At 46.1% G+C, this 27,848-nt stretch overlaps 1 protein-coding gene across 1 annotated transcript in view; it reads right to left on the minus strand.

The window, feature by feature from the left end:
* The window catches only part of CXCL12 (C-X-C motif chemokine ligand 12), a 190,654-nt gene extending 163,577 nt beyond the window's left edge, over nucleotides 1-27,077 (minus strand). The window contains exon 1 of the mRNA XM_066600347.1: nucleotides 26,988-27,077. Within this exon, the coding sequence (XP_066456444.1) occupies nucleotides 26,988-27,048 (61 nt within the window). The 5' untranslated portion in view covers nucleotides 27,049-27,077. The remainder of the gene's footprint in view (nucleotides 1-26,987) is intronic.
* Between the last annotated feature and the right edge of the window lie 771 nt (nucleotides 27,078-27,848).

A 27,848-nucleotide genomic window follows, 5' to 3' on the forward strand; every position in this document is an offset into this window, starting at 1 on the left:
TCCAAAATCCTTTTTTATTGGTTTTAACCTCTGTTGCAAGCCTCAATTCATTATTAGCTTTAGCTTTTCTGACACTTGCCCTACATTTTCTGCAGATGGCATTATATTCTTCTTTAGATATTCCCCCCTCTTTCCATTTGATAAACATAGTTTTCTTTCTTTTTAGTATACGTGTAAGTTCTGTGTTCATCCATCCTGGTCTCTTTAAATGCTTTTGATTCTTCATTATTTTAGGGATTGTTAACGATTGTGCTTTGAGAATCTCAATTCATAAAATTTCCCACCTACAGGAGCTCCCATGATAATATAATGTGTTCTAATCTAAGCAGCTAACAGATCAATAGCCAAAGCAAATAGGGCCAGAGAAAGCATGCAGCCTTGACATACTCCACAAAACAATATTAAACCTAGCTGTTTGAATAGAAGGAAGTTTCAGAGAAGCCCATGATCTCCTATTTTCTCAAAAAAAAAATGATAAAAATAGTGTCAGAAAAGCCTATCAAAGGCATTCTTAATTTCAAAAGACAATGGAGAAAGCGGGATATGCGTATTATTAACCCAACGTACAATGTTAAATAATTATCGAACATTGTCTGAAGCTTGGTGACCTGTTATAAAGCCTACTTGGCAGAAATAAACCAAGAATGGCGGGGGGCAATTTGGGTGAAACACTAATCTTAAGAAATATGTTTAGGGAGATTTTTTGTCTGTATGTAATATGTAAACACAAACTGATAATCTGAAAACATCTGGAGCCAGAAAAGACAATATTTGCTGGTTATCTGTTAGCAGACAAGTCTATTGATCATAAGTCTTTCATTATGAAATATCTACATTGGGAAAATAGTTTGCAGAGATAAAATTAAATGTTGCAATATTTTTTATTCCTTATATGAGAAACAGGGGAAGATTTCCCATGAGTGACCTGACTGTAAGTGAGCTGATATAGATCCACAGCTTTGCCTTCTCAAACTTTCACAGGAAAGTTAATTGAACTGTAGACATCTTTTATATCAACCACTCAGTAGTAGAACATGCTCCAAGTGTAAGCATTTCCAAATGGGACTGTAAACAGACTTGAAGTGCCGTAAAATACAGTATTCTGTTTAAACCCAGCACTTCGTAACATATTTATTTGTAATTCTTGGAACACAATCTTATATGTTGCATGAGTTTTCATTTATTTTCTTTTGAAAAGTTTACTTAAAAAGAAGGGCTGTAAAGGATGTCTGCCTTTCTTTAGGATTATAGTAGTAGATTCTCATATAGTTTACTAAATTCAAACCTTTTATATGAAGCTACACTTAACATCTGGTATATAAATCCATATTTTATCAGCATTGTTTAGTTAAACTGTACAACCTACTAATTATGGGACAGCATACACAATTTTTTCCCCATTTTTCAAAGATAAAAATACTAGTATTATTTTAGTATGAGTTAATGAATAACATCAAAAACACAAAATCTTATATTAATTAACATTTCACAATAAGTGTGAAAAAAACCTTCAAAGAGTAACTCGTATGTTAGATTTAAATTTTATAAAATATTAAAGTGTTTTTCTCGTGTTGATAATAGATAATAGAGAACACTAACAGCACCAACTCTGGTTCTGGCAGTCCCAGTCATTCATTTTCCCTGTAGTGGCCAGTGCAGGGAAAATGACCAGCTGACAGCAGCTTCAACTCTTATGAGAATTAATGTTTGTCATTTTGCCACACTGTGCAACCCTACTGATTTAATGCAGGATGAAATTACAAGCTACTGATATAAAATAAAGATTTCCAACTGTTCTTTTAGTTGGCTATTATACTAAGCTCTATGAGATGAAGGCATCTGAGAAGTTTCTACTTGTTACTGTTTATTTTTTTTAAAGTTATTTCTTTCTTGAAATTTTTTAAAATTAATTACCATAACAAAATAAACTTGAGAGGTAGCAGCCTGGGTATAAAACAAAGACTCGGTAGACATATCACAATATGGGAACAACGGGTGTTAAAGACAGTGTGCACATTTGAAATAATTGCATGCATGTAAAAAAAAAATTTAAAAATAGGAGTAAAGTGTCCACCATCACTGAGTAACAAAGAAAGAAAAAAGAAACAGAAAGAAGCAGGGGTTGAACAGATCAAAACAACAGACCATATTGTCTTCCCCATCACATGGGCCTGACACAAGCAACGCAGCTCTGAAAAAAGAAAATGTAGGAAATGTGTAAATTATGTGGGGTTTAAGCCAAATATTCCATCCAAGGTGCTCAGTAAGAAAATGAGGAAGTATTAGTAATGTATCTATAAGAATATAGTTCCTACAAATGATACACAAGATTAATGGAGGTAATAATTTTTCGAGATGCAAGAAAGATGGGAGATAATAACTGAATAAAAATATGGGAGTTTATCTGTAGACAAAAACCAAAGAGTCGGTGCCAGGTCCAGGGCCACAAAATGATGTGATTCAATATAAACAAAATCAAAAATCATATTCCAAAAAGAACAAATGACAAGGAGGGACCACCATATATGAAAGTAGGGACCCTTGAGTCCAAATCCTACAAAACACGTTTAACCCCTAAAGTGACGAATAGAGATGAGCGAGCGTACTCGTCCGAGCTTGATGCTCGTTCGAGTATTAGGGTGTTCGAGATGCTCGTTACTCGAGACGAGCACCACGCGGTGCTCGACTCCATTACATTTCCTTCCCTGAGAAATTTTCACGCTTTTCTGGCAAATAGAAACACAGAGAAGGCATTACAACTTCCTCCTGTGACATTCCAGCCCTATCCCACCCCCCTGCAGTGAGTGGCTGGGGAGATCAGATGACACCCGAGTATTTAAATCTGCCCCGGCCGCGGCTCCCCAAAGATACACGCTGAGAGAGATCAGGGAAAGTGCTGTCTTGCTGTAGCTGCTATAGGGAGAGTGTTAGGTCTTATTTTAGTCTTCAAGAACCCCAATGGTCCTTCTTAGGGCCACATCTGACCGTGTGCAGTACTGTTGAGGCTGCTTTTAGCAGTGTTGCACAATTTTTTTTTTTTTTTTTGTATATCGGGCATGCAGACCATAGGGTCCTCAGTCTGCAGTCATTTTACAGAGTATAGGGGCAGTACTGGTGAGGCAGGGACAGTGGTACAGGGAAAGAGGTATACTGGCTATATAGGCAGTGGGCTTTTTCAAAAAAATTGGGGAAAAATACTATATTTGGGCTGCCTGTGACCGTGTTCAGTTTACTGCGTGTCTGCTGGGGGTAGTAGTCGCTAATTAATACCCAGCTAAGCATTACAGCAGGCTTGCGCATAATTGTTTCCTGGCTCTGCTGTGTCTGTTACATGATCGCCGTCATCCCGCCAGAGGGAAACAGTATACATATATACGCTGCAAACAGTGTCTGTCTCGTTTTTCACCTCACCATTTTAAAAAATTGAAGCAAAATACTTAAGGCCTACCACTGGCCTTTGGCCACTTGACTGGTTCTGCGCTGTGAATTCCAGTAGCTCAGTCATATGCACCTAGGTCTCACTACAGGCTTGCGAATAATTGTTTCCTGGCTCTGCTGTGTCCGTTACATGATCGCCGTCATCCCGCCAGAGGGAAACAGTATACATATATACACTGCATACGGTGTCTGTCTGGTTTTTCACCTCACCATTTTAAAAAATTAAAGCAAAATACTTAAGGCCTACCACTGGCCTTTGACCACTTGACTGGTTCTGCGCTGTGTATTCCAGTAGCTCAGTCATATGCACCTAGGTCTAACTACAGGCTTGCGCATAATTGTTTCCTGGCTCTGCTGTGTCTGTTACATGATCGCCGTCATCCCGCCAGAGGGAAACAGTATACATATATACGCTGCAAACAGTGTCTGTCTGGTTTTTCACCTCACCATTTTAAAAAATTGAAGCAAAATACTTAAGGCCTACCACTGGCCTTTGGCCACTTGACTGGTTCTGCGCTGTGAATTCCAGTAGCTCAGTCATATGCACCTAGGTCTCACTACAGGCTTGCGAATAATTGTTTCCTGGCTCTGCTGTGTCCGTTACATGATCGCCGTCATCCCGCCAGAGGGAAACAGTATACATATATACACTGCATACGGTGTCTGTCTGGTTTTTCACCTCACCATTTTAAAAAATTAAAGCAAAATACTTAAGGCCTACCACTGGCCTTTGACCACTTGACTGGTTCTGCGCTGTGTATTCCAGTAGCTCAGTCATATGCACCTAGGTCTAACTACAGGCTTGCAAATAATTGTTTCCTGGCTCTGCTGTGTCCGTTACATGATCGCCGTCATCCCGCCAGAGGGAAACAGTATACATATATACGCTGCATACGGTGTCTGTCTGGTTTTTCACCTCACCATTTTAAAAAATTGAAGCAAAATACTTAAGGCCTACCACTGGCCTTTGGCCACTTGACTGGTTCTGCGCTGTGAATTCCAGTAGCTCAGTCATACGCACCTAGGTCTCACTACAGGCTTGCGCATAATTGTTTCCTGGCTCTGCTGTGTGCTCCGTAAGCGAAGTCAGCCTCCAACCACAGGCCAATAAGTGGCACATTTAATTACAGCGTTCTGTTTCTGCTCTACTCGTAATACACCATGCTGAGGGGTAGGGGTAGGCCTAGAAGACGTGGACGGGAGTGAGGACGCGGAGGCCCAAGTCAGGGTGTGGGCACAGGCCGAGCTCCTGGTCCAGGGGTATGGCAGCCGACTGCTGCAGGATTAGGAGAGAGGCACGCTTCTGGGGTCCCCAGATTCATCTCATAATTAATGGGTCCACGCGGTAGACCTTTATTAGAAACTGAGCAGTGTGAGCAGGTCCTGTCGTGGATGGCAGAAAGTGCATCCAGCAATCTATCGTCCACCCAGTCTTCTACGCCGTCCACAGCTGCAACTCTGAATCCTCTGGCTGCTGCTCCTCCTTCCTCCCAGCCTCCTCACTCCATGAAAATGACACATTCTGAGCAGCAGGCAGACTCCCAGGAACTGTTCTCGGCCCCCTGCCAAGATTGGGCATCAATGGTTCCTCTCCCACCGGAGGAGTTTGTCGTGACCGATGCCCAGCCTTTGGAAAGTTCAAGGGGTCTGGGGGATGAGGCTGGGGACTTCCGGCAACTGTCTCAAGAGCTTTCAGTGGGTGAGGAGTACGATGACGATGAGACACAATTGTCTATCAGGGAGGTAGTAGTAAGGGCAGTAAGTCCAAGGGAGGAGCGCACGGAGGATTCGTAGGAAGAGCCGCTGCACCATGAGGTCACTGACCCCACCTGGTTTGCTAAGCCTACTGAGGACAGGTCTTCAGAGGGGGAGGCAAGGGCAGCAGCAGGGCAGGTTGGAAGAGGCAGTGCGGTGGCCAGGGGTAGAGGCAGGGCCAGACCGAATAATCCACCAACTGTTTCCCAAAGCGCCCCCTCGTGCCATGCCACCCTGCAGAGGCCGAGGTGCTCAAAGGTGTGGCAGTTTTTCACTGAGAGTGCAGAAGACCGACGAACTGTGATGTGCAAGGTTTGTCGCACCAAGATCAGCCGGGGAGCCACCACCACCAGCCTCACCACCACCAGCATGCGCAGGCATATGATAGCCAAGCACCCCACAAGGTGGGACGAAGGACGTTCACCGCCTCCGGTTTGCACCACTGTCTCTCCCCCTTTGCCCCAACCTGCCACTGAGATCCAACCCCCCTCTCAGGACACAGGCACGACCGTCTCCCAGCCTGCACCCACACGCTCACCTCCGCTGTCCTCGGCCCCATCCAGCAATGTCTCTCAGCGCAGCGTCCAGCCGTTGCTAGCGCAACTGTTTGAGCGCAAGCGCAAGTACGCCGCCACACACCCGCACGCTAAAGCATTAAACGTGCACATTGCCAAATTGATCAGCCTGGAGATGCTGCTGTATAGGCTTGTGGAAACGTAGGCTTTCAAAAACATGATGGCGGCGGCGGCCCCGCGCTACTCGGTTCCCAGTCCCCACTACTTTTCCCGATGTGCCGTCCCAGCCCTGCACGACCACGTCTCCCGCAACATTGTACGCGCCCTCACCAACACGGTTACTGCAAAGGTCCACTTAACAACGGACACGTGGACAAGCACAGGCGGGCAGGGCCACTATATCTCCCTGACGGCATATTGGGTGAATTTAGTGGAGGCTGGGACTGAGTCAGAGCCTGGGACCGCTCACGTTCTACCCACCCCCAGAATTGCGGGCTCCTGCTCGGTGGTGGTATCTGCGGTGGTGTATGCTTCCTCCACTAAACCACCCTCCTCCTCCTCCTCCTACGCAACCTCTGTCTCGCAATCAAGATGTGTCAGCAGCAGCAAGTCGCCAGCAGTCGGTGTCGCGCGACGTGGCAGCACAGCGGTGGGGAAGCGTCAGCAGGCCGTGCTGAAACTACTCAGCTTAGGAGAGAAGAGGCACACGGCCCACGAACTGCTGCAGGGTCTGACAGAGCAGGCAGACCGCTGGCTTTCACCGCTGAGCCTCCAACCGGGCATGGTTGTGTGTGACAACGGCCGTAACCTGGTGGCGGCTCTGCAGCTCGGCAGCCTCACGCACGTGCCATGCCTGGCCCACGTCTTTAATTTGGTGGTTCAGCGGTTTTTGAAAACCTACCCACGCTTGTCAGACCTGCTCGGAAAGGTGCGCTGGGTCAGCGCACTTTTCCGCAAGTCCAAGACGGACGCTGCTACCCTGCGGACCCTGCAACATCGGTTTAATCTGCCAGTGCACCGACTGCTGTGCGATGTGACCACACGGTGGAACTCTATGCTCCACATGTTGGTCAGGCTCTATGAGCAGCGTAGAGCTATAGTGAAATACCAACTCCAACATGGGCGGCACAGTGGGAGTCAGCCTCCTAAATTCTTTACAGAAGAGTGGGCCTGGTTGGCAGACATCTGCCAGGTCCTTGGAAACTTTGAGGAGTCTACCCAGATGGTGAGCGGCGATGCTGCAATCATTAACGTCACCATTCCTCTGCTATGCCTCTTGAGAAGTTCCCTGCAAAGCATAAAGGCAGACGCTTTGCACTCGGAAACGGAGGCGGGGGAAGACAGTATGTCGCTGGATAGTCAGAGCACCCTCATGTTTATATCTCAGCGTGTTTTGGAGGAAGAGGAGGAGGGGGAGGAGCATGAGGAGGAGGGGGAAGAGACAGCTTGGCCCACTGCTGAGGGTACCCATGCTGCTTGCCTGTCATCCTTTCAGCGTGTATGGCCTGAGGAGGAGGAGGAGGAGAAGGAGGAGGAGGATCCTGAAAGTGATCTTCCTAGTGAGGACAGCCATGTGTTGCGTACAGGTACCCTGGCACACATGGCGGACTTCATGTTAGGATGCCTTTCTCGTGACCCTCGCGTTACACGCATTCTGGCCACTACGGATTACTGGGTGTACACACTGCTCGACTCACGGTATAAGGAGAACCTTTCCACTCTCATACCCGAAGAGGAAAGGGGTTCGAGAGTGATGCTATACCACAGGACCCTGGTGGACAAACTGATGGTAAAATTCCCATCCGACAGCGCTAGTGGCAGAAGGCGCAGTTCCGAGGGCCAGGTATCATGGGAGGCGTGGAGAACAGGCAGCATGTACAGCGCAGGCAGGGGAACACTCTCCAAGGCCTTTGCCAGCTTTATGGCTCCCCAGCAAGACTGTGTCACCGCTCCCCAGTCAAGGCTGAGTCGGCGGGAGCACTGTAAAAGGATGGTGAGGGAGTACGTAGCCGATCGCACGACCATCCTCCGTGATGCCTCTGCTCCCTACAACTACTGGGTGTCGAAGCTGGACACGTGGCCTGAACTTGCGCTGTATGCCCTGGAGGTGCTTGCTTGTCCTGCGGCTAGCGTCTTGTGAGAGAGGGTGTTTAGTGCGGCTGGGGAAATCATCACGGATAAGCGTAGCCGCCTGTCAACTGACAGTGCCGACAGGCTTACACTCATAAAGATGAACAAAGCCTGGATTTCCCCAGACTTCTCTTCTCCACCAGCGGACAGCAGCGGTACCTAAACAATACGTAGGCTGCACCCGCGGATGGAAGCATCGTTCTCTATCACCATAAAAAAAACAGGGACCTTTTAGCTTCATCAATCTGTGTATTATATTCATCCTCCTCCTCCTGCTCCTCCTCCTGAAACCTCACGTAATCACGCCGAACGGGCAATTTTTCTTAGGCCCATAAGGCTCAGTCATATTACTTTTGTAAACAATGTTTATACGTTTCAATTCTCATTAAAGCGTTGAAACTTGCACCTAAACCAATTTTTATTTTAACTGGGCTGCCTCCAGGCCTAGTTACAAATTAAGCCACAGTAAGCTAAGCGATTAATGGGTTTCACCTGCCCTCTTGGTTGGGCATAGGCAATTTTTCTGAGGTACATTAGTACTGTTGGTACACCAATTTTTTTGGGCCCTCGCCTACAGTGTAATCCTAGTAATTTTTATGGGCTTCACCTGCACTCATGGTACTGCAAGCTGTGTGGTGTTGGCCTACACTTTTGCTACATAAATGTAACTGGGGCCTTGTCTATACTGCAACTACTGAAATGTGAAAGAGACTGTTATCTCCCTAAACTGCTGCAACGGGAATGTTACTGTGGCCTGTCTTGACTGCTACTACTACTGAAATGGAACTAATACTGTGCTCCCCCTATACTGCTGCTTCAGAATTGTTACTGGGGCCTGTCTAGACTGCTACTATTACTGAAATGGAACTAAGATTGTGCTCCCCCTGTACTGCTGCTTCGGAATTGTTACTGGGGCCTGTCTTGAGTGCTACTATTACTGAAATGGAACTAAGACTGTGCTCCCCCTATACTGCTGCTTCGGAATTATTACTGGGGCCTGTCTTGAGTGCTACTATTACTGAAATGGAACTAAGACTGTGCTCCCCCTATACGGCTGCTTTGGAATTGTTACTGGGGCCTGTCTTGAGTGCTACTATTACTGAAATGGAACTAAGACTGTGCTCCCCCTATACTGCTGCTTCTGAATTGTTACTGGGGCCTGTATTGAGTGCTACTATTACTGAAATGGAACTAAGACTGTGCTCCCCCTATACTGCTGCTTCGGAATTATTACTGGGGCCTGTCTTGAGTGCTACTATTACTGAAATGGAACTAAGACTGTGCTCCCCCTATACTGCTGCTTCGGAATTGTTACTGGGGCCTGTATTGAGTGCTACTATTACTGAAATGGAACTAAGACTGTGCTCCCCCTATACTGCTGCTTCGGAATTGTTACTGGGGCCTGTCTTGAGTGCTACTATTACTGAAATGGAACTAAGACTGTGCTCCCCCTATACTGCTGCTTCGGAATTGTTACTGGGGCCTGTCTGGACTGCTACTACTACTGAAATGGAACTAATACTGTGCTCCCCCTATAATGCTGCTAGTGATATGTTACTGGGGCCTGTCCCTAATGCTACAGCTGAAATGTTACTAATTCTGGGCTCTGCCTATACCGCTGCTAATGCTATGTCACTGGGGTGTGGAAACGGAGGCTTCCCAAAAACATGATGACGGCGAGGCCATTTCCCACCAACGCGGTTACTGTTAAGGTGCATATAACCATGCACACGTGGAGAGGACACGTAGTGCCTCAAAGACATCCCCCTCCTCCTCCAACAATGAAAACATTCTTGGCAAATACCTTTCCATTGGTCCGTCTGGTGGCAGTCCAAGAATTTCACCTTTAACGACACAACAAGAGAGCCCCCCCACCATCCCCCCACCACGGCCCACTTAATCCTGGCCACATTCCGAAAACCAACTAAATAAAACCGCGCTACTAAGTCCGCAGTCGCCACCACATTCCATCCAAAGCGGTTACTGTTAAGGTACATATTACCAGTCTGACTGGGGCATGCACTGTGGGCCGAAGCCCACCTGTATTGTATCTGACGTTGGCTCTGCTGTCCAGGGCACTGCAATGGGATTTGTTTATGTACCGCCGGTGGGTTCCAGGGAGCCACCCATGCTGTCGGTCCACACGGAGTTGTACCTGCCTGTGTATACTTATAAAGAACCCTAGTCTGACTGGGGCATGCAGTGTGGGCCCAAGCCCAGCTCTATTTAAACTGACATTAACTCTACTATCCGGGGCACTGTATTGGGACAAACTACAGGATCAATACAGCGCTGATGAGACGTGCACAGCTACGCTAGCATTGAAGTCTGCTGTAGGCACGCGATTGCTGAGGGTTTGTGCAGAGGCCTATGTCCTGGGTGCAGTGAACGTCCGCTTCCAGCCTAGGATTGCTGAATCTGTGGGCCGAGGCCTATGTCGTGGGCATGGTGCAAGTCTGCCATGTTTGGCCGCTCAGATCAATTTTTTGTTCATGTCTTGGGTTTCCTAGGACCCACCTATGCTGTTGGTGCAAACTTAGTTCCCATTGCGGTGTTTGACCTGTCTGGTACAAAGGCACTGACTGACTTGGGTAGGGGGCAGAGCGCTGACGGCTTTCCCCTTGCAGTGTGGATTGAGCTATGCGACACCTTGACAGAATGAATACTGTGTGGCACATGGATTCTCCATTGCTATGCCCACGTTTGCAGCTCCTGACGGAGGTGGCACAGGATTGGAGTTCTCATTGTTTCTATACAGCATTGTGGGCAATCCCCCCAACCCATTTAAAGAGGGTCGCTGCCTGGCCCTGCCCACCCTCTGCAGTGTGTGCCTCCGGTTCCTCCTCATGGCAGATGCACTTATGAATAGACATGAGGGTGGTGTGGCTATGAGGCCAGCGTGTGGCATGAGGGCAGCTGAAGGCTGCGCAGGGACACTTTGGTGTGTGCTGTGGACACTGGGTCGTGCAGGGGGGTTGGGCAGCATGTAACCCAGGAGAAGTGGCAGCGGAGTGTCATGCAGGCAGTGATTGTGCTTTGTTGGAAGTAGTGTGGTGCTTAGCTAAGGTATGCCTTGCTAATGAGGGTTTTTCAGAAGTAAAAATTGTTGGGAGGGGGGGGGGCAGTCTTGCCGCTATTGTGGCTTAATATTGGGACCTGGGAACTTGAGATGCAGCCCAACATGTAGCCCCTCGCCTGCCCTATCCGTTTCTGTGTCGTTCCCATCACTTTCTTGAATTTCCCAGATTTTCACAAATGAAAACCTTAGCGAGCATCGGCGATATACAAAAATGCTTGACTTCAATGGGGTTCGTTACTCGAAACGAACCCTCGAGCATCGCGGGAAGTTCGACTCGAGTAACGAGCACCCGAGCGTTTTGGTGCTCGCTCATCTCTAGTTGGGACCCATTAACTTTTCATATTTATGACACAATCAATGCCCGTGCCAAATTTCAAGTTTCTATTACACCAAGAAGTGAAAGAATTAGATTCCGTGCGGAAAATTTGGACGCTAATTCTTTTGCACTTAGAATTGAATAATCGAGTTGGGACCCATTAACTTTTCCAATATATGACACAATCAATGCTCGTCTCAAATTTCAAGCTTCTATGACACCTGGAAGTGAGAGAATAAGATTCTGTACGTAAAATTTGGACGCTAATTCTTTTGCGCTTAGAATTGAATAATCGAGTTGGGACCTATTAACTTTTCCTATTTATGACATTATCAATGCTCATGCCAAATTTCATGTTTCTACGACACCGGGAAGTGAGAGAATTAGATCCCGTACGTAAAATTTGGACGGTAATTTTTTTTCGCTAGAACTGAATAATCGAGTTGGGAGCCATTAGGTTTTCCTATTTATGACATAATCAGTGCTCGTGCCAAATTTGACGTTTCTATGACACCGGAAAGTGAGAAAATTAGATTCTGTACGTAAAATTTGGACACTAATTCTTTTGCGCATAGAATTGAATAATCGAGGTAGGACCCATTAGCTTTTCGTATTTATGACATAATCAATGCTCGTGCCAAATTTCACGTTTCTATGATACCAGAAAGTGAGAAAATTAGATTCCGTACGTAAAATTTGGATGCTATTTCTTTTGCGCATAGAATTGAATAATCGAGTTGGGAGCCATTAGCTTTTCCTATTTATGACATATTCAATGCTCGTGCCAAATTTCACCTTTCTATGATACCGGAAAGTGAAAAAAATTACATTTCGCACGTAAAATTTGGACGCTAATTCTTTTGCGCATAGAAGTGAATAATCGAGTTGGGACCCATTAGCTTTTCCTATTTATGACATAATCAATGCTCGTGCCAAATTTCACGTTTCTATGACACCGGAAAGTGAGAAAATTAGATTCCTTACGTAAAATTTGGACGCTAATTCTTTTGCGCTTAGAATTGAATAATCAAGTTGGGACCCATTAGCTTTTCCTATTTATGACATATTAAATGCGTGTGCCAAATTTTAAGTTTCTATGACATTGGGAAGTGAGAGATTTAGATTATGTACGTAAAATTTCGACGCTAATTATTTTGCGCTAGAATTGAATAATCGAGTTAGGACCCAATTATTTTTCTATTTTGGAGATACTCTATGCTTGTGCCAAATTTCATGTTCCTATGACATCGGGAAGTTGGAGAACTTTTGGCGAGTCAGTCAGTGAGTGAGTGAGTGAGTGAGTCAGTCAGTCAGTGAGTGAGACAGTGAGGGCTTTCGTCTTTATATATAAAGATGGTCATTTGTAGAGATGAGCGAGCACCAAAATGCTTGGGTGCTCGTTGCTCGAGTCTTACTTTCCGCGATGCTCGAGGGTTCGTTTCGAGTAACGAACCCCATTGAAGTCAATGGGCGACTCGAGCATTTTTGTATATCGCCGATGCTCTCTAAGGTTTTCATTGGTGAAAATCTGCAAAACCCAAGAAAGTGATGGAAACGACACAGAAACGGATAGGGCAGGCGAGGGGCAACAATTGTTACTTCGGACAAACCCTCATTAGTAAGACACACCTTAGCTAAGCACCACACTACCTCCAACTAAGCACAAGCACTGCCTGCGGGACACATCGCTGCCTCTTCTCCTGGGTTACATGCTGCCCAACCCCCCTGCACGACCCAGTGTCCACAGCGCACACCAAAGTGTCCCTGCGCAGCCTTCAGCTGCCCTCATGTCACACACTAGCCTCATAGCCACACCACCCTCATGTCTATTTATAAGTGCGTCTGCCATGAGGAGGAACCGGAGGCACACACTGCAGAGGGTTGGTAGGGCCAGGCAGCGACCCTCTTTAAAAGGGGCGGGGCGATAGCCCACAATGCTGTACAGAAGCAATGAGAAATTCAATCCTGTGCCACCTCCGTCAGGAGCTGCAAATGTGGGCATAGCAATGGGGAATCCATGTGCCACACAGTATTCATTCTGTCAAGGTGTCGCATAGCTCAATCGACACTGCAAGGGGAAAGCCATCTGCGCTCTGCCCCCTACCCAAGTCAGTCAGTTTCTTTGTACCAGACAGGTCAAACACCGCGATGGAAACTAAGTTTGCACCAACAGCATAGGTGGGTCCAAGGCAACCCAAGCCATGAACAAAAAATTGATGCGAGCGGCCAAACATGGCAGACTTGCACTGCACCCTTGACATAGGCCTCGGCCCACAGCTTCAGCAATCCAAGGCAAAAAGCGGACTTTCACTGTACCCAGGACATAGGCCTCTGCACAAACCCTAAGCAATCGCGGGCCTACAGCGGACTCCAATGCTAGCACAGCTGTGCACATCTCATTAGCGCTGTATTGCTCCTGTAGTTTGTCCCAATGCAGTGCCCCGGATAGTAGAGCTAACGTCAGATTAAATACAGGTGGGCTTCGGCCCACACTGCATGCCCCAGTCAGACTGGGGTTTTTTATAAATAGTCACAGGCAGGTACAACTCCGCAATGGGAATTCCGTGTGCACCCACAGCATGGGTGGCTCCCTGGAACCCAACGGCGGTACATAAATATATCCCATTGCAGTGCCCTGGACAGCAGAGCTAACGTCAGATTACATACAGGTGGGCTTTGGCCCACACTGCATGCCGCAGTCAGACTGGGGTTCTTTATAAGTAGACACAGGCAGGTACAACTCTGTGTGGACCGACAGCATGGGTGGGTCCCAGGAAGCCACCGGCGGTACATAAATGAATCCCATTGCATTGCCCTGCACAGCTGAGGTAACGTCAGATAAAATGCAGGTGGGCTGCAGCCCACACTGCATGCCCCAGTCAGAATGGGGGTTTTTATAAGTAGACACAGGCAGGTACAACTCCCTAATGTGAAGTCCGTGTGGACCGACAGCATGGGTTGGTCCCAGGAAGCCACCGGCGGTACATAAATAAATTCCATTGCATTGCCCAGCGCAGCTGAGGTAACAACAGATTAAATGCAGGTGGGCTTCGGCCCACACTGCATGCCCCAGTCTCACCGGGGTTTTTAATACATAGACAGCCAGGTACAAGTCCCTAATGTGAAATCCCTGTGGACCCACAGCATGGGTGGCTCCCTGGAACCCACCGGCGGTACATAAATATATCCCATTGCAGTGCCCTGGACAGCAGAGCTAACGTCAGATTGAATACAGGTGGGCTTCGGCCCACACTGCATGCCCCAGTCAGACTGGGGTTCTTATAAGTAGACACAGGCAGGTACAACTCCGTGTGGACTGACAGCATGGGTGGGTCCCAGGAAGCCACCGGCGGTACATAAATAAATCCCATTGCATTGTCCAGCACAGCTGAGGTAACGTCAGATTAAATGCAGGTGGTCTTCGGCCCGCACTGCATGCCCCAGTCTGACCGGGGTTTTTAATACATAGACATAAGCAGGTACAAATCCCTAATGTGAAGTCCCTGTGGACCCACAGGATGGGTGGCTCCCTGGAACCCACCGGCGGTACATAAATGTATCCCATTGCAGTGCCCTGGACAGCAGAGCTAACTTCAGATTAAATGCAGGTGGGTTTCGGCCCACACTGCATGCCCCAGTCAGACTGGGGTTTTTAATACATAGATACAGGCAGGTACAAATCCCCTATGTAAAGTCCCTGTGGACCAACAGCATGGGTGGCTCCCTGGAACCCACCGGCGGTACATAAATATTTCCCATTGCAGTGCCCTGGACAGCAGAGCTAACGTCAGGTTACATATAGGTGGGCTTCGGCCCACACTGCATGCCCTAGTCAGACTGGGTAAATGTTTTTTGGGCCATGTACGTGGAACACCGCGATGGGAACACTTAGTGCACCCACTGTATGCACCGACCCCTGTAATACTGCTGTAGCTAAGGTATACGCACACCCCACTAACAGTTATTTTCCAGAAGTCTAGGGAGACCCTATGAACACTTCTGTAGTTACAGTATAGACAGACCCCAGTTACATTTCAGTAGCTGCAGTATAGGCAGAGCACAGTATCAGTTACATTTCAGTAGTAACGGTATCGACAGACCCCTGTAACATTTCCGTAACAGCAGGATAGGCATAGCCCAGTATTAGTGGGATTTCAGTAGTAACAGTATAGACAGATTGACAACACCTATGTGGAAAAGCTAGTACTTTCTAAGACTAGAGAGGGGCATTTGATTGCAATGAAAAGGATACTCAAGCTACTGAAAGTCTGCACTCCTTCTCATCTCAAGCTGGAAAATGGAAAGGCTACATTCCTATGGTTTCCGTTGTCCATTTCATTTGAAGCAGTATTGACAGACCCCAGTAACATTTCATTTCCAGCAGTGCAGATAGACCCCAGTAACATTTCAGTAGTATCATTAGGACAGGCCCCAGTAACATTTCTGTAGCAACAGTATAGACAGACCCCAGTAACATTTCATTTACAGCAGTATTGACAGACCCCAATAACATTTCAGTAGTAGTAACAGTATAGAAACACCCTATTAACCTGTACGTTGAAGCAGTATGGGCAAAGCTGCAGATTCACATTTCCCTTGCAGCAGTGTAGGGAGAGCATATTTTATTTGTAACATTTCAGTACTAGCAGTATAGTCAGACCCCAGTAACATTAATGTAGAAGCAGTATGGACAAAGCAGCAGATTCACAATTTCTTTGCAGCAGTGTAGGGAGAGTACAGCATTTGTGACATTTCAGTAGTAGCAATATAGTCAGACCCCAGTACCATTAACGTAGAAGCAGTATGGACGAAGCAGCAGATTCACATTTCCCTTGCAGCAGTGTAGGGAGGGCACAGCATTTGTAACATTTCAGTAGTAGCAGAATAGACTGGCCCCAGTAACATTTACGTACAAGCAGTAGGGGCAAAGCAGCAGAAAAACATTTCCCAGGCAGCAGTGTAGAGAGAGCTTAATATTTGTAACATTTCTGTAGTAGCAGTATAGGCAGGCCCCAGTAACATTTACGTACAAGCAGTATGGACAAAGCAGCAGATTCACATTTCCCTTGCAACAGTGTAGGGAGAGCACAGCATTTGTAACATTTTAGTAGTAGCAGTATAGTCAGACCCCAGTAACACTTACGTAGAAGCAGTATGGGCAGAGCCCAGTTTAAGTAAAATTACTGTAGTAACAGTATACACCAACCAAGGTAACATTTCAGAAGCAGAAGTATCGGCAGACCGAAATTACATTTCTGTTGCTGAAGTATAGTCAGACCCCTGTAGCATTACTGTGGCAGAAGTATAGGTAGGCAGAACAGAGTTATATTTCTGTAGCAAAAGTGTAGGCCAACCCGAGACACAGTGGTGTAGCATGAGTGCAGGCGAAGCCCATAAAAATTACTTTGATTACATTGTAGGCGAGGGCCCGAAAAATTGGTGTACTGACAGTACAAATGTACCCCAGAAAAAATTGCCCATGCCTAACCCAGAGGGCAGGTGAAACCCATTAATCGCTTAGCGTACTGTGGCTTAATTTTTAACTAGGCCTGGAGACAGCCCAGTCAAAATAACAATTGATTCAGGTGGAAGTTTCAATGCTTTAATGAGAATTGAAACAGAAATAAATATTATTTAGAAGTTATATGAGCCTTTTGGCCCACAGAAAATTAGCCCGTTCGCGGTGATTACGTGAGGTTTCAGGAGGAGGAGCAGGAGGAGGAGGACGAATATCATACACAGATTGACAAAGGTCTTTAGGTAGCGCTGCTGTCCGCTGGTGGAGAAGAGAAGTCTGGGGAAATCTAGGCTTTGTTCATCTTTATGAGTGTAAGCCTGTCGGCACTGTTAGTTGACAGGTGGCTACGCTTGTCCGTGATGATTCCCCCAGCTGCACTAAACACCCTTTCTGACAAGACGCTAACCGCAGGGCAAGCCAACACCTCCAGGGCATACAGCGCGAGTTCAGGCCACATGTCCAGCTTTGACACCCAGTAGTTGTACGGAGCACAGGCGTCATGGAGGACGGTGGTACGATCAGCTACGTACTCCCTCACCATCTTCTTACAGTGCTCCCTCCGACTCAGCCTGGACTGGGGAGGTGTGACACAGTCTTGCTGGGGAGCCATAAAGCTGGCAAAGGCCTTAGAGAGTGTTCCCCTGCCTGCTTTGAACATGCTGCCTCATCTATAATAATAATCTTTATTTGTATAGCGCCAACTTATTCCGCAGCGCTTGATCTCCACACCTCCCCTTCTACTTGGCCCTCGGAACTGCGCCTTCTGCCACTAGCGCTGTCAGATGGGAAGTTTACCATCAGTTTGTCCACCAGGGCCCTGTGGTATTGCATCACTCTCAAACCCCTTTCCTCTTCGGGAATGAGAGTGGAAAGGTTCTCCTTATACCGTGGGTCAGGCAGTGTGTACACCCAGTAATCCGTAGTGGCCAGAATGCGTCTAACGCGAGGGTCACGAGAAAGGCATGCTAACATAAAGTCAGCCATGTGTACCTCTACGCAACATATGGCTGTCCTCACTAGGAAGATCACTTTCAGGATCCTCCTCCTCCTCCTCAGGCTATACACGCTGAATGGATGAGAGGAGAGCAGCATGGGTACCCTCTGCAGTGGGCCCAGCTGTTTCTTCCTCCTCATGCTCCTCCCCCTCCAAAACGCGCTGAGATATAGACATGAGGGTGCTCTGACTATCCAGCGACATACTGTCTTCCCCCGCCTCCGTTTCCGAGCGCAAAGCGTCTGCCTTTATGCTTTGCAGGGAACTTCTCAAGAGGCATAGCAGAGGAATGGTGACGCTAATGATTGCAGCATCGCCGCTCACCATCTGGGTAGACTCCTCAAAGTTTCCAAGGACCTGGCAGATGTCTGCCAACCAGGCCCACTCTTCTGTAAAGAATTGAGGAGGCTGACTCCCACTACGCTGCCCATGTTGGAGTTGGTATTCCACTATAGCTCTACGCTGCTCATAGAGCCTGGCCAACATGTGGAGCGTAGAGTTCCACCGTGTGGGCACGTCGCACAGCAGTCGGTGCACTGGCAGATTAAACCGATGTTGCAGGGTCCGCAGGGTGGCAGTGTCCGTGTTGGACTTGCGGAAATGTGCGCTGACCTGACGCACCTTTCCGAGCAGGTCTGACAAGCGTGGGTAGCTTTTCAGAAAGCGCTGAACCACCAAATTAAAGACGTGGGCCAGGCATGGCACGTGCGTGAGGCTGCCGAGCTGCAGAGCCGCCACCAGGTTACGGCCGTTGTCACACACGACCATGCCCGGTTGGAGGCTCAGAGGCGAAAGCCAGCAGTCGGTCTGTCTGCTCTGTCAGACCGTGCAACAGTTCGTGGGCCGTGTGCCTCTTCTCTCCTAAGCTGAGTAGTTTCAGCATGGCCTGCTGACGCTTGCCCAACGTTGTGCTGCCGCGCCGCGTGACACCGACTGCTGGCGACGTGCTGCTGTTGAAAGTCTTGATTGCGAGGTAGAGGTTGCGTTGGAGGAGGAGGAAGGTTTAGTGGAGGTGGCATACACCGCCGCAGATACCAGCACCGATCTGGGGCCCGCAATTCTGGGGGTGGGTAGTACATGAGCGGTGCCAGGCTCTGACTCGGTCCCAGCCTCCACTAAATTCACCCAATGTGCCGTCAGGGAGATATAGTGGCCCTGCCCGCCTGTGCGTGTCCACGTGTCCGTTGTTAAGTGGACCTTGCCAGTAACCGAGTTGGTGAGGGCGCGTACAATGTTGCGTGAGATGTGGTCGTGCAGGGCTGGGACAGCTCACAGTGATAAATAGTGGCGACTGGGGACAGAGTAGCGTGGGGCTGCCGCCGCCATCATGTTTTTGAACGCCTCAGTTCCCATCAGCCTGTAGGGGAGCATCTCCAGGCTGATCAATTTGGCTATGTGGACATTTAAAGCTTGAGCGTTCAGGTGCGTGGCGGCATATTTGCGCTTTCGCTCCAACGATTCTCTTAGCGACAGCTGGACGCTGCGCTAAGAGACATTGCTGGATGGGGCCGAGGACAGCGGAGGTGAGGGTGTGGGTCCAGGCCAAGAGATGGTCATGCCTGTGCTTGGCCATCATATGCCTGCGCATGCTGGTGGTGATGAGGCTGGTGGTGGTGGCTCCCCGGCTGATCTTGGCGCGGCAAAGGTTGCACACCACTGTTCATCGGTCGTCCGCCGTCTCAGTGAAAAACTGCCACGCCTCAGAGCACCTCGGCCTCTGCATGGTGGCTTGGTGCGAGGGGGGTGCTTTGGGAAACAGTTGGTGGATTATTCGCTCTTGCCCTGCCTCTACCCCTGGCCACCCCACTGCCTCTTCCACCCTGTCCTGCGGCTGCAATTGCCTCCCCCTCTGAAGACCTGTCCTCAGTTGGCTTATCACACCAGGTGGGGTCAGTCACCTCATCGTCTAGCGGCTCTTTCTCAGAATCCTCTGTGCGCTCCTCCCTCAGACTTACTGCCCTTACTACTACCTCCCTGACAGACAACTATGTCTCATCGTCATCGTCCTCCTCACCCACTGAAAGCTCTTGAGACAGTTGCCGGAAGTCCCCAGCCTCATCCCCCGGACCCCGGGAACTTTCCAAAGGTTGGGCATCGGTCACGACAAACTCCTCTGGTGGGAGAGGAACCATTGATGCCCAATCTCGGCAGGGGCCCGTGAACAGTTCCTGGGAGTCTGCCCGCTCCTCAGAATGTATTATTTTCATGGAGTGAGGAGGCTGGGAGGAAGGAGGAGCAACAGCCAGAGGATTCAGAGTTGCAGCAGTGGATGGCGTAGAAGACTGGATGGTCGATAGATTGCTGGATACACTTTGTGCCATCCACGACAGGACCTGCTCGCACTGCTTGGTTTTAAATAAAGGTCTACGACGTGGACCCAAAAATTGTGGTATGAAGCTGGGGACCCCAGAAACTGTCCTCCCTCCTACTCCCGCAGCAGCCGGCTGCGATTCACCTGGACCAGGAACTCGGCCTATGCCCACATCTTCACTTGGAACTCCGCGTCCTCTACCCCTACCCCTCAGCATGGTAGATTAAGAATCGAGCAGAGACAGAGCGGGGTAAAAATGTTTGTGAATTATTGCCGTGCAGTTGGTGGCTGCCAGCGGTAATATAACGCAAAATGAAGCCAGAGATAAATTATAAGGAAGGCTGCACGCAAGCCAAGCTGTGCACTTTGCCGTTTGGATGAACGGGAAGTCCCACAGCCCACGCAGGCAAATGCACTGGGTCACCGTCAGCTGTAAAAAGGATTTCTTTTAAAATTTCCTTTTTTTTCTCTGCAATGCAGGCTGAGGCTATGCAGTGTGTATTGCACTTTCAATCTATGGGCGTCTGACACACCGTGCACTTCTGAGACAGCACGCGTGTAACACAGAGCAGTGTAAAATATTTGTGGTTTCTTGGCAAAGACTTAGAGGCAGACAGCGCTGACGTTACACTAACTGTGGACAGAAAAATATTTACACGAAGGCTGCACACAGGCTCTGTTGTGCAATACTGAGGTACTACAACTCCCAGCAACCACGGAGTTCAATGCACACGGTCACAGGTAACCCTAAGAAGGACCGTTGGGGTTCTTGTAGACAGGATTCTACACTACCACTGTCCCTGCCTGACCAATACTGCCCCTATACTCAAGTACAGCCTACAGCCTAAGAACGCTATAGCCTGCACACCCGATATACATTAAAAAAAAAAATAGTGCAAAAGTGCTCACAGCAGCCACAACAGTAGTGCACTAGGTGAGCTGTGGCCCTAAGAAGGACCATTGGGGTTCTTGTAGAAAGGATTCTACACTACCACTGTCCCTGCCTGACCAATACTGCCCCTATACTCAAGTACAGACTGCAGCCTGAGAACGCTACAGCCTGCAAGCCTGATATACATAAAAAAAAGTGCAAAACTGCTCACAGCAGCCACAACAGTAATGCACGAGGTGAGCTGTGGCCCTAAGAAGGACCGTTGTGGTTCTTGAAGACGCTAACACTGTCCCTATAGCAGCAGCAGCAGCACTTTCCCTGATCTCTCTTAGCGTGTGTCTGTGGTGAGCCGCGGGCGGGGCTGATTTAAATACTCGGGGGTCACTTGATCTCGCCAGCCACTCACTGCAGGGGGGTGGGATAGGGCTGGAACGTCACAGGAGGAAGTTGTAATGCCATCCCTGTGTTTCTATTGGCCAGAAAAGGGCGCAAATTTCTCAGGGAAGGTAATGTAATTGAGTCGAGTGCCGCTTGGTGCTCGTCTCGAGTAACGAGCGTCTCAAACACACTAAGGCCTCCTTCCCACGAACGGATTTCCGCCGCGTAATTCGCGGCGAAAATCCGCTGCGTTGCCCGCAGCTATTAGGTTCTATTGAACCTAATAGCACAATGCTCACGATGCGTAATTCCACCGCGGAATTACGCACCGCGATTTCTCCCGTCCTCACCCGCAGCATGCTCTATTTTCTGCGGGTGAGGACGGGCTGTACGCACTGACGGCTTCCATTGCAGTCAATGGAAGCCGTCCATTCACGCTATCTCCCGCTGTAACGAGCAGGAGATAGCGTGAAAAAACGCTTTCCCGCCCACCGCCGAGCGTCATATGACGCCAAATGACGCGGTCCGGCCGCGTCACGTGACACGGCCGGCCGTGCACGTGACACGGCTGGTGACGCGAGGGCGGTGGGGGCGGTGACGGGCGGTGACGCGGCGGCGGTGGGCGGGGAAGCGATTTCACGCTATCTCCCGCAGGTAAGTATAGGGGCTCTGGGGGGCGCCGTGACGGGCTTCACAGCGTAATATTACGCTGCGGAGCCCGTCACGCTCGTGGGAAGGAGGCCTAATACTCGAACGAGCATCAAGCTCGGACGAGTGCGCTCGCTCATCTCTAGTCACTTGTATTATGTTAAGTTTTATTATTATTGTTGCATATTAATGCTACTTTTTAAGTTGTGCAGTTTTAAAATACAGAAATGTGATAATTTGGCCTGTCACATTGTATTTTCAGAGAGAGGTGTAAAGAACATGACACATAAAGAAGCTTTGTATTACATTACAAGCACTGGAATTTGGAAATTAAATACAAGCTCAGTCAATCTAGACACCAATGGATGCAGACTCACGTTAGCCACAATTATCCAATTTAAATGTCACTCTATCTCTGGACACTCTGCAGTTCTCCACTTTTTAGATGTCACTACAGCTAGATCAGTTTAAACCTATGGGCTCACCAGAACTAAAGATGTGTGCTGCATGGAAGGAGAAGGGTTCAGTTTAACTTTGTGCCCTCATAGAGGCCTTTCCAACCAAACATAAAATCTCTTGTTTTCATAGGAATTCCAGAGCTCCATATCTCAAATAGATCTTCTGGCATTAGTTCTACAAAGTGAACCCTCGGTTGATGATAGAGGCCTTGGACTTTCCTTTGGGATGTTTTTTGAAGCTGAGAAGCGCCTCACTTCTAAAGATGAACTCCAATACTTATTAGTCACAGCAGACAAGAATTGTTCAGTTTTCTTAATAAGTAGCATCTAGGTATTCAAATGTCAGCGGTAGGTCACACATTCTGAAATCTTTGACCCTCTAAATGCTATGCTTTACCGAATGTCTCTAGGGTAACATTAAGGGTGGATTCACACACAGAATTTTAGGAAAAATGAGGCATTTTTTCTGTCATTTTTCAACACTCCTTTTTGGCTGGATGTTAGCTGGAAGTCAATAGGGAAATACTAAATGCACTACAAACTGTGCATTTTTGGTGGCTTTTGTATACCCTGAACACTTTGGGGGCCATTTTTAGCAATCATATCAGGCTGTAGGTTCAGTATTTAGATTTTTCTAAAGGACATAAAAACACCAGAAAAAAATGCATGTAAAAAATGTGTGAATAACGAAAAACCCCACCCAAAAAATACCAGTAAAAATGGCTGTACCAGTTAACAAAATACTGGCTGTTTTTTCATGCATTCTTTATGGTAAAAAAAAATATCACAAAAACTGTATGAAAGAAATGTAAAAGTAATAAGTACGGATATTAGAGAGTATAAACTGGTGGACAGGAACTTGGATATTTGCACTACAAAACTGCATCTTCTTCAGTAGTTCCTTTTATCTACTCTGATCCTTTATCTGCAATTGCTTCCATATCCACTTTTACTCTGTTGTTTGTTCTTAGCGATGGAAAGCTTGTAAAATATAATACTATACGAGTTCCTTAAATGGAGGGGGCGACACACTGTAGCAGCAGGCTTCTTCTAGAACACAGGAGAGTGTCCAATACTACAATGCTAGTAAAGATCACCTGTACTTATCAGATAATAGCAGAATATGAATTGATAACAACACAATCCTTTAATACATAGGACTTGTTGTGAGCCCGTACTATTGTTAAAGAAAACCCCATTTTAAGAACAGGATTCTGCATGGATTTATATTTGCAAATTAATCTAAACTAGTGTTTTTGGTAAAATAGAGGAAAGCAAACAGAAAATAACCACAAAAGGATCTTTAATATTTCCATGAACATAACTGGAAAATACTAATATGATATTGTACAACTTTAACACGGAAAACAAAGTATCTGGAATAAAAAGTGTAAAAGATCCCAACACTGAATTAAACAATAATATCTTATGTCCCATCTGAATAATTACATATTCCATGTGCTGTGTTATAGTGTAAAATATCAAGTTAGTTGCCTGCAGTTACAAATTGCTGAGTACAGAAAGTGCACAATGCAAGAAGGCAGAGAAAATCCATTAGAAATTAGTGTATAACAGGGTCTTTGTTACAAGTATGTAAGGGGGAAGGGGTACAGCAGTGCACAGTGTGTGTGTATATATATATATATATATATATATATATATATATATATACACACACACACACACACACTTGAAAATATCTAACTATACAGATAGATAGATAGATATAGATAATGTGTCCATTTATATGCATGCAAACACACAGATTTATGGAGGTACACTGAGGTGCAGACTTTTTGATACAAATGATTGCTGAAGGCCCCCTAGAATTGATCCTATTCTAGAAAGGCAACATATATAAATGATAATAGACATGGACTAGGCACACATGTTTTGGGAACGTTCCTGATCTGTCTCTAGGTTTATCTGATCCCACACAAATATACAGAGGGATATAATTGAATTTGTGTCTGGCTGAAGTCAGTGTTGTCTGCGATTAGAATATGTATACATATAGATAGTAACATAGAGGAGATAAGGAACAGGGGTGGTCAGCAACACTCATTATAGAAAATATCTCAAGCCACAGGTCCCTGGATGCTAATAGCCCTTAAAACGTCCAGGCAGCATAATCACTACATGTGAATAGAGAGCTTATTGTCAGACACTGTCCTACCCGTACATGATGCAATAAAATAGAATTCATAATCGATTCCGAAGCTTCATATAGGACTTATTGTGGAGCCAGTGTCTCTTAGAAAGTTTTGCACAGTAGTACCATAGTGTGTGAGGCTGAAAAAAGACATATGTCCATCCAGTTCAGACTGTTACCCCACAATTTTGTTTTGGGTTACTAATTATTAGCATAGCTATCTAAATGAGCATACAGTTTTATAATTGGTATAATATGTCCTCCTTTAACTATGGGGACGTTAGTGCTTGAACGAACAGAAGAGTAAATGTATTACTGTACTGTATAACATACTGTATAATAGTTTGGACAACTATATATATATGTGTATATACTAAAGAAAGAGAGCATGATAGATTAGCGTTCTAGTTGCAATGGTCAACACTTTTCCGTTTAAGAAGGAGGTTCTTTGAGGCTCAATTCTTCAATTAGGGAGAATAACTCCGCTATCATAAGGGAAACTAAAATAATTTAGTGTATTTATTAATCAAAGTAATACAACTGATTAGATAATTATTATTTGCTGCAATTATGGTACTACAGTTTTAACATTGTATTGTAATATTCAAAATGCTGCCATTTCACGCACATCGGTCAATAAACTGTTGTTTTCAGACTCCAAAAATAGAAGGTTGCTAAAATATTGAGAACTTGTTAATAAATAAATGAATCCTGACACGGGTCCGAGGTTCCTTTGTACTCACCTCATTAGGACACATGACATGTGAATATATAGTATCATGCTGTAAAAATCTGGCAGCATTTATAATTGAAACTATCATTCTCTAACAGATCAGAGAGGTGATAAGGCCATTGGAAATGTTAACATTTTAGTTGATGGGCTGAGTAAGAAGCCTAACTAGCATAGATACATTTACATTTTCCAGATGTTGTGCACTGATATAACAACCACCAGATCCAGCATGGTTAATCTGCCCATGCTCATCAGAGGACAGGATCTATGGACAGTCACATACCCTCTTGGACTGTGGCTTCTTTTATCTTTCTATGCTAACGATGTTTTTGGTTCTCTTTTTCATGGAAAATAATTAGATGTGCTTTTCTAAAGTCCCAAACAAACTCCTGAGTATTTTTACATGAGAAGAAGCCCAGAGACAAGAGGGAGCTGACTGCCTGAAAGTACAAGATTAAGAGTGATGTTCAATGCAGAACAAAAGGTACAAATGACATTGTGATCATGAAAAATCCAGGTGTCCCAAGGCACAGTTCAGGTGTCCCTAGGGTATATGTACATTGCTATTGAATCCACCAGGCTATATATAAATACCAACCTACAGTGTAGTGTTTGAATGCATATGCAAGTAATTTGTCTTGCCTCAAGAAATATCTGATATATCTAAAGTTTAAAATAAGAACAGACCTACTGGAAGTAGATGCTATCAATAAAAGCTTTAGCACTAATACTAGTACAGAGTAGGAGAATAATATATACTGTCATTTAAACAGCTGGATTTGAAAAGAACAGTTCTACAGTTATAAAGTTTTACTACACCAATCAATATCACTATTGACAACAGCCCGGGGTCATTATGTCCTTGTCTACAAATATCAGGACTCTGTAATCATTTAATGGCTAATTAAAAACAAGTTATGACAAAGTATTCTTGCACACCTGGAATTAGACCTCTTGACCATCAGACAGCATAATCAATAGTTTAGGTGTACCCTTCTCAACCAAGACTTATTTTGAGTAAATGAGACAAACACTTTCTGATTCAAAAACTTTGAACTACAAGGTTGGAGGGCAATGTTTGTTATGAAGGCACATACATCAATTAGGTCCCCACTGTGTGGCACACATTCCAAACATTAAACTTTTCACGGATCTATTTTGTTATCCCCCTTTAGTAAGAGGCTGGAATTGTCTGGGAACTTTTCATCTTAGTACTATACTGATGTCTGAGTTAGTTGTTGAATTTTGGAGTTTATAGATGCACAATTTAAGTAGACCCCAATACTTTATACAGTTTACATGAAAAAAACCGTATTCTTTGAAACAATCTACAAACCTGACAGACCTATTCACTAGCACTTCTAGTATAAATCTATACTATAAAATGGCAGGGAAAGAAACACACAAGGAACATCTGTGAAGCACATAGTGAGATGCCTATACAATGTAACGTTGGCACAGTAACACACCTGCAAAAAGCCACATATGAGAAAAGCCTGCCACAAGCCACAAACAGCAACATCTCCTATATCACACTCTGGAAACATTACAAATCTTAGCAGATGCTACCTATTCATGTAAAACCAGCTAGAATCTGGAAATTAGCAGAACCCAATACAAGAATCTGGCAGATACCCTTTATCATGAAGAGGGGTCAATGCTGCACCCACCTTCAGAGGAGCAGATAATCCCCAGAAGTAAGGTGAGGAGAGCGAGGTGCCTGGGGTCCATGCTGCAGAGAGATGTCTTCTGTAGGGGAGTAGGTTGGAGAGTGAGCAGTTCTCAGTGTGAGCCGCCTGGGAGTGCAGGGCTGGGGGTGGGGAACTCCTAGTGATTTATCACCTCTGGCATGTTATTACATCCTTCCTCTATTAAAATAGTTGGATGTAAATCAGCAAAGCTCTATTTCACTATAGGTAGGTTATCTGCTAATAGCGCACATTATTTCAGCTGCACAACGTTCTTCAATACTATTGTTTTGTGATTTGTCTCCTATGGAATGATTTAATTTGTGACGGGGACTGGTGGGGTTGGGGTGCTGAGCTGGACTGATTTTCATCTGTAACATATTAGTTGTAAATGCTTTGTGTTGTTGGAACTGTTCTCTTGTTACCTAGACTGACTTCCCTAGTTTTGGTCTGCTAGGATGTATGCTGTGTACCTCTACAGCCGATGCTCAGGATGCCTTAGTTCTGGCACATCTAAGGGGCTGTTGCATCACATTTTTGCCATTCATGGAGCAGATACATTTTGAAAAATACCAAAAAATAAGCACTATGGGTAGTGTACTTTATAACTAGCTGTGGTATTATACATTATGTCAAAAAAAAACAAAAGCTTGGGTTTCACTGACTATTCTCTCTTCAGGTATTAGATACATATTTTATGTATACACAGTACTGTGCAAAGGCAGGTTGAGGAGAATGCTGCAAAGTAAGAATGTTTTCAAAAATACAAGTGTTCAAAGATTATTTTTGTTAATTAACAAAATACAAAGTGAATTAATAAAGGAGAAATGTAAATCAAATCAA

Source organism: Eleutherodactylus coqui, chromosome 4 (genome assembly GCF_035609145.1).
Source record: "Eleutherodactylus coqui strain aEleCoq1 chromosome 4, aEleCoq1.hap1, whole genome shotgun sequence".
NCBI classification, from domain to species: Eukaryota; Metazoa; Chordata; class Amphibia; order Anura; family Eleutherodactylidae; genus Eleutherodactylus; species Eleutherodactylus coqui.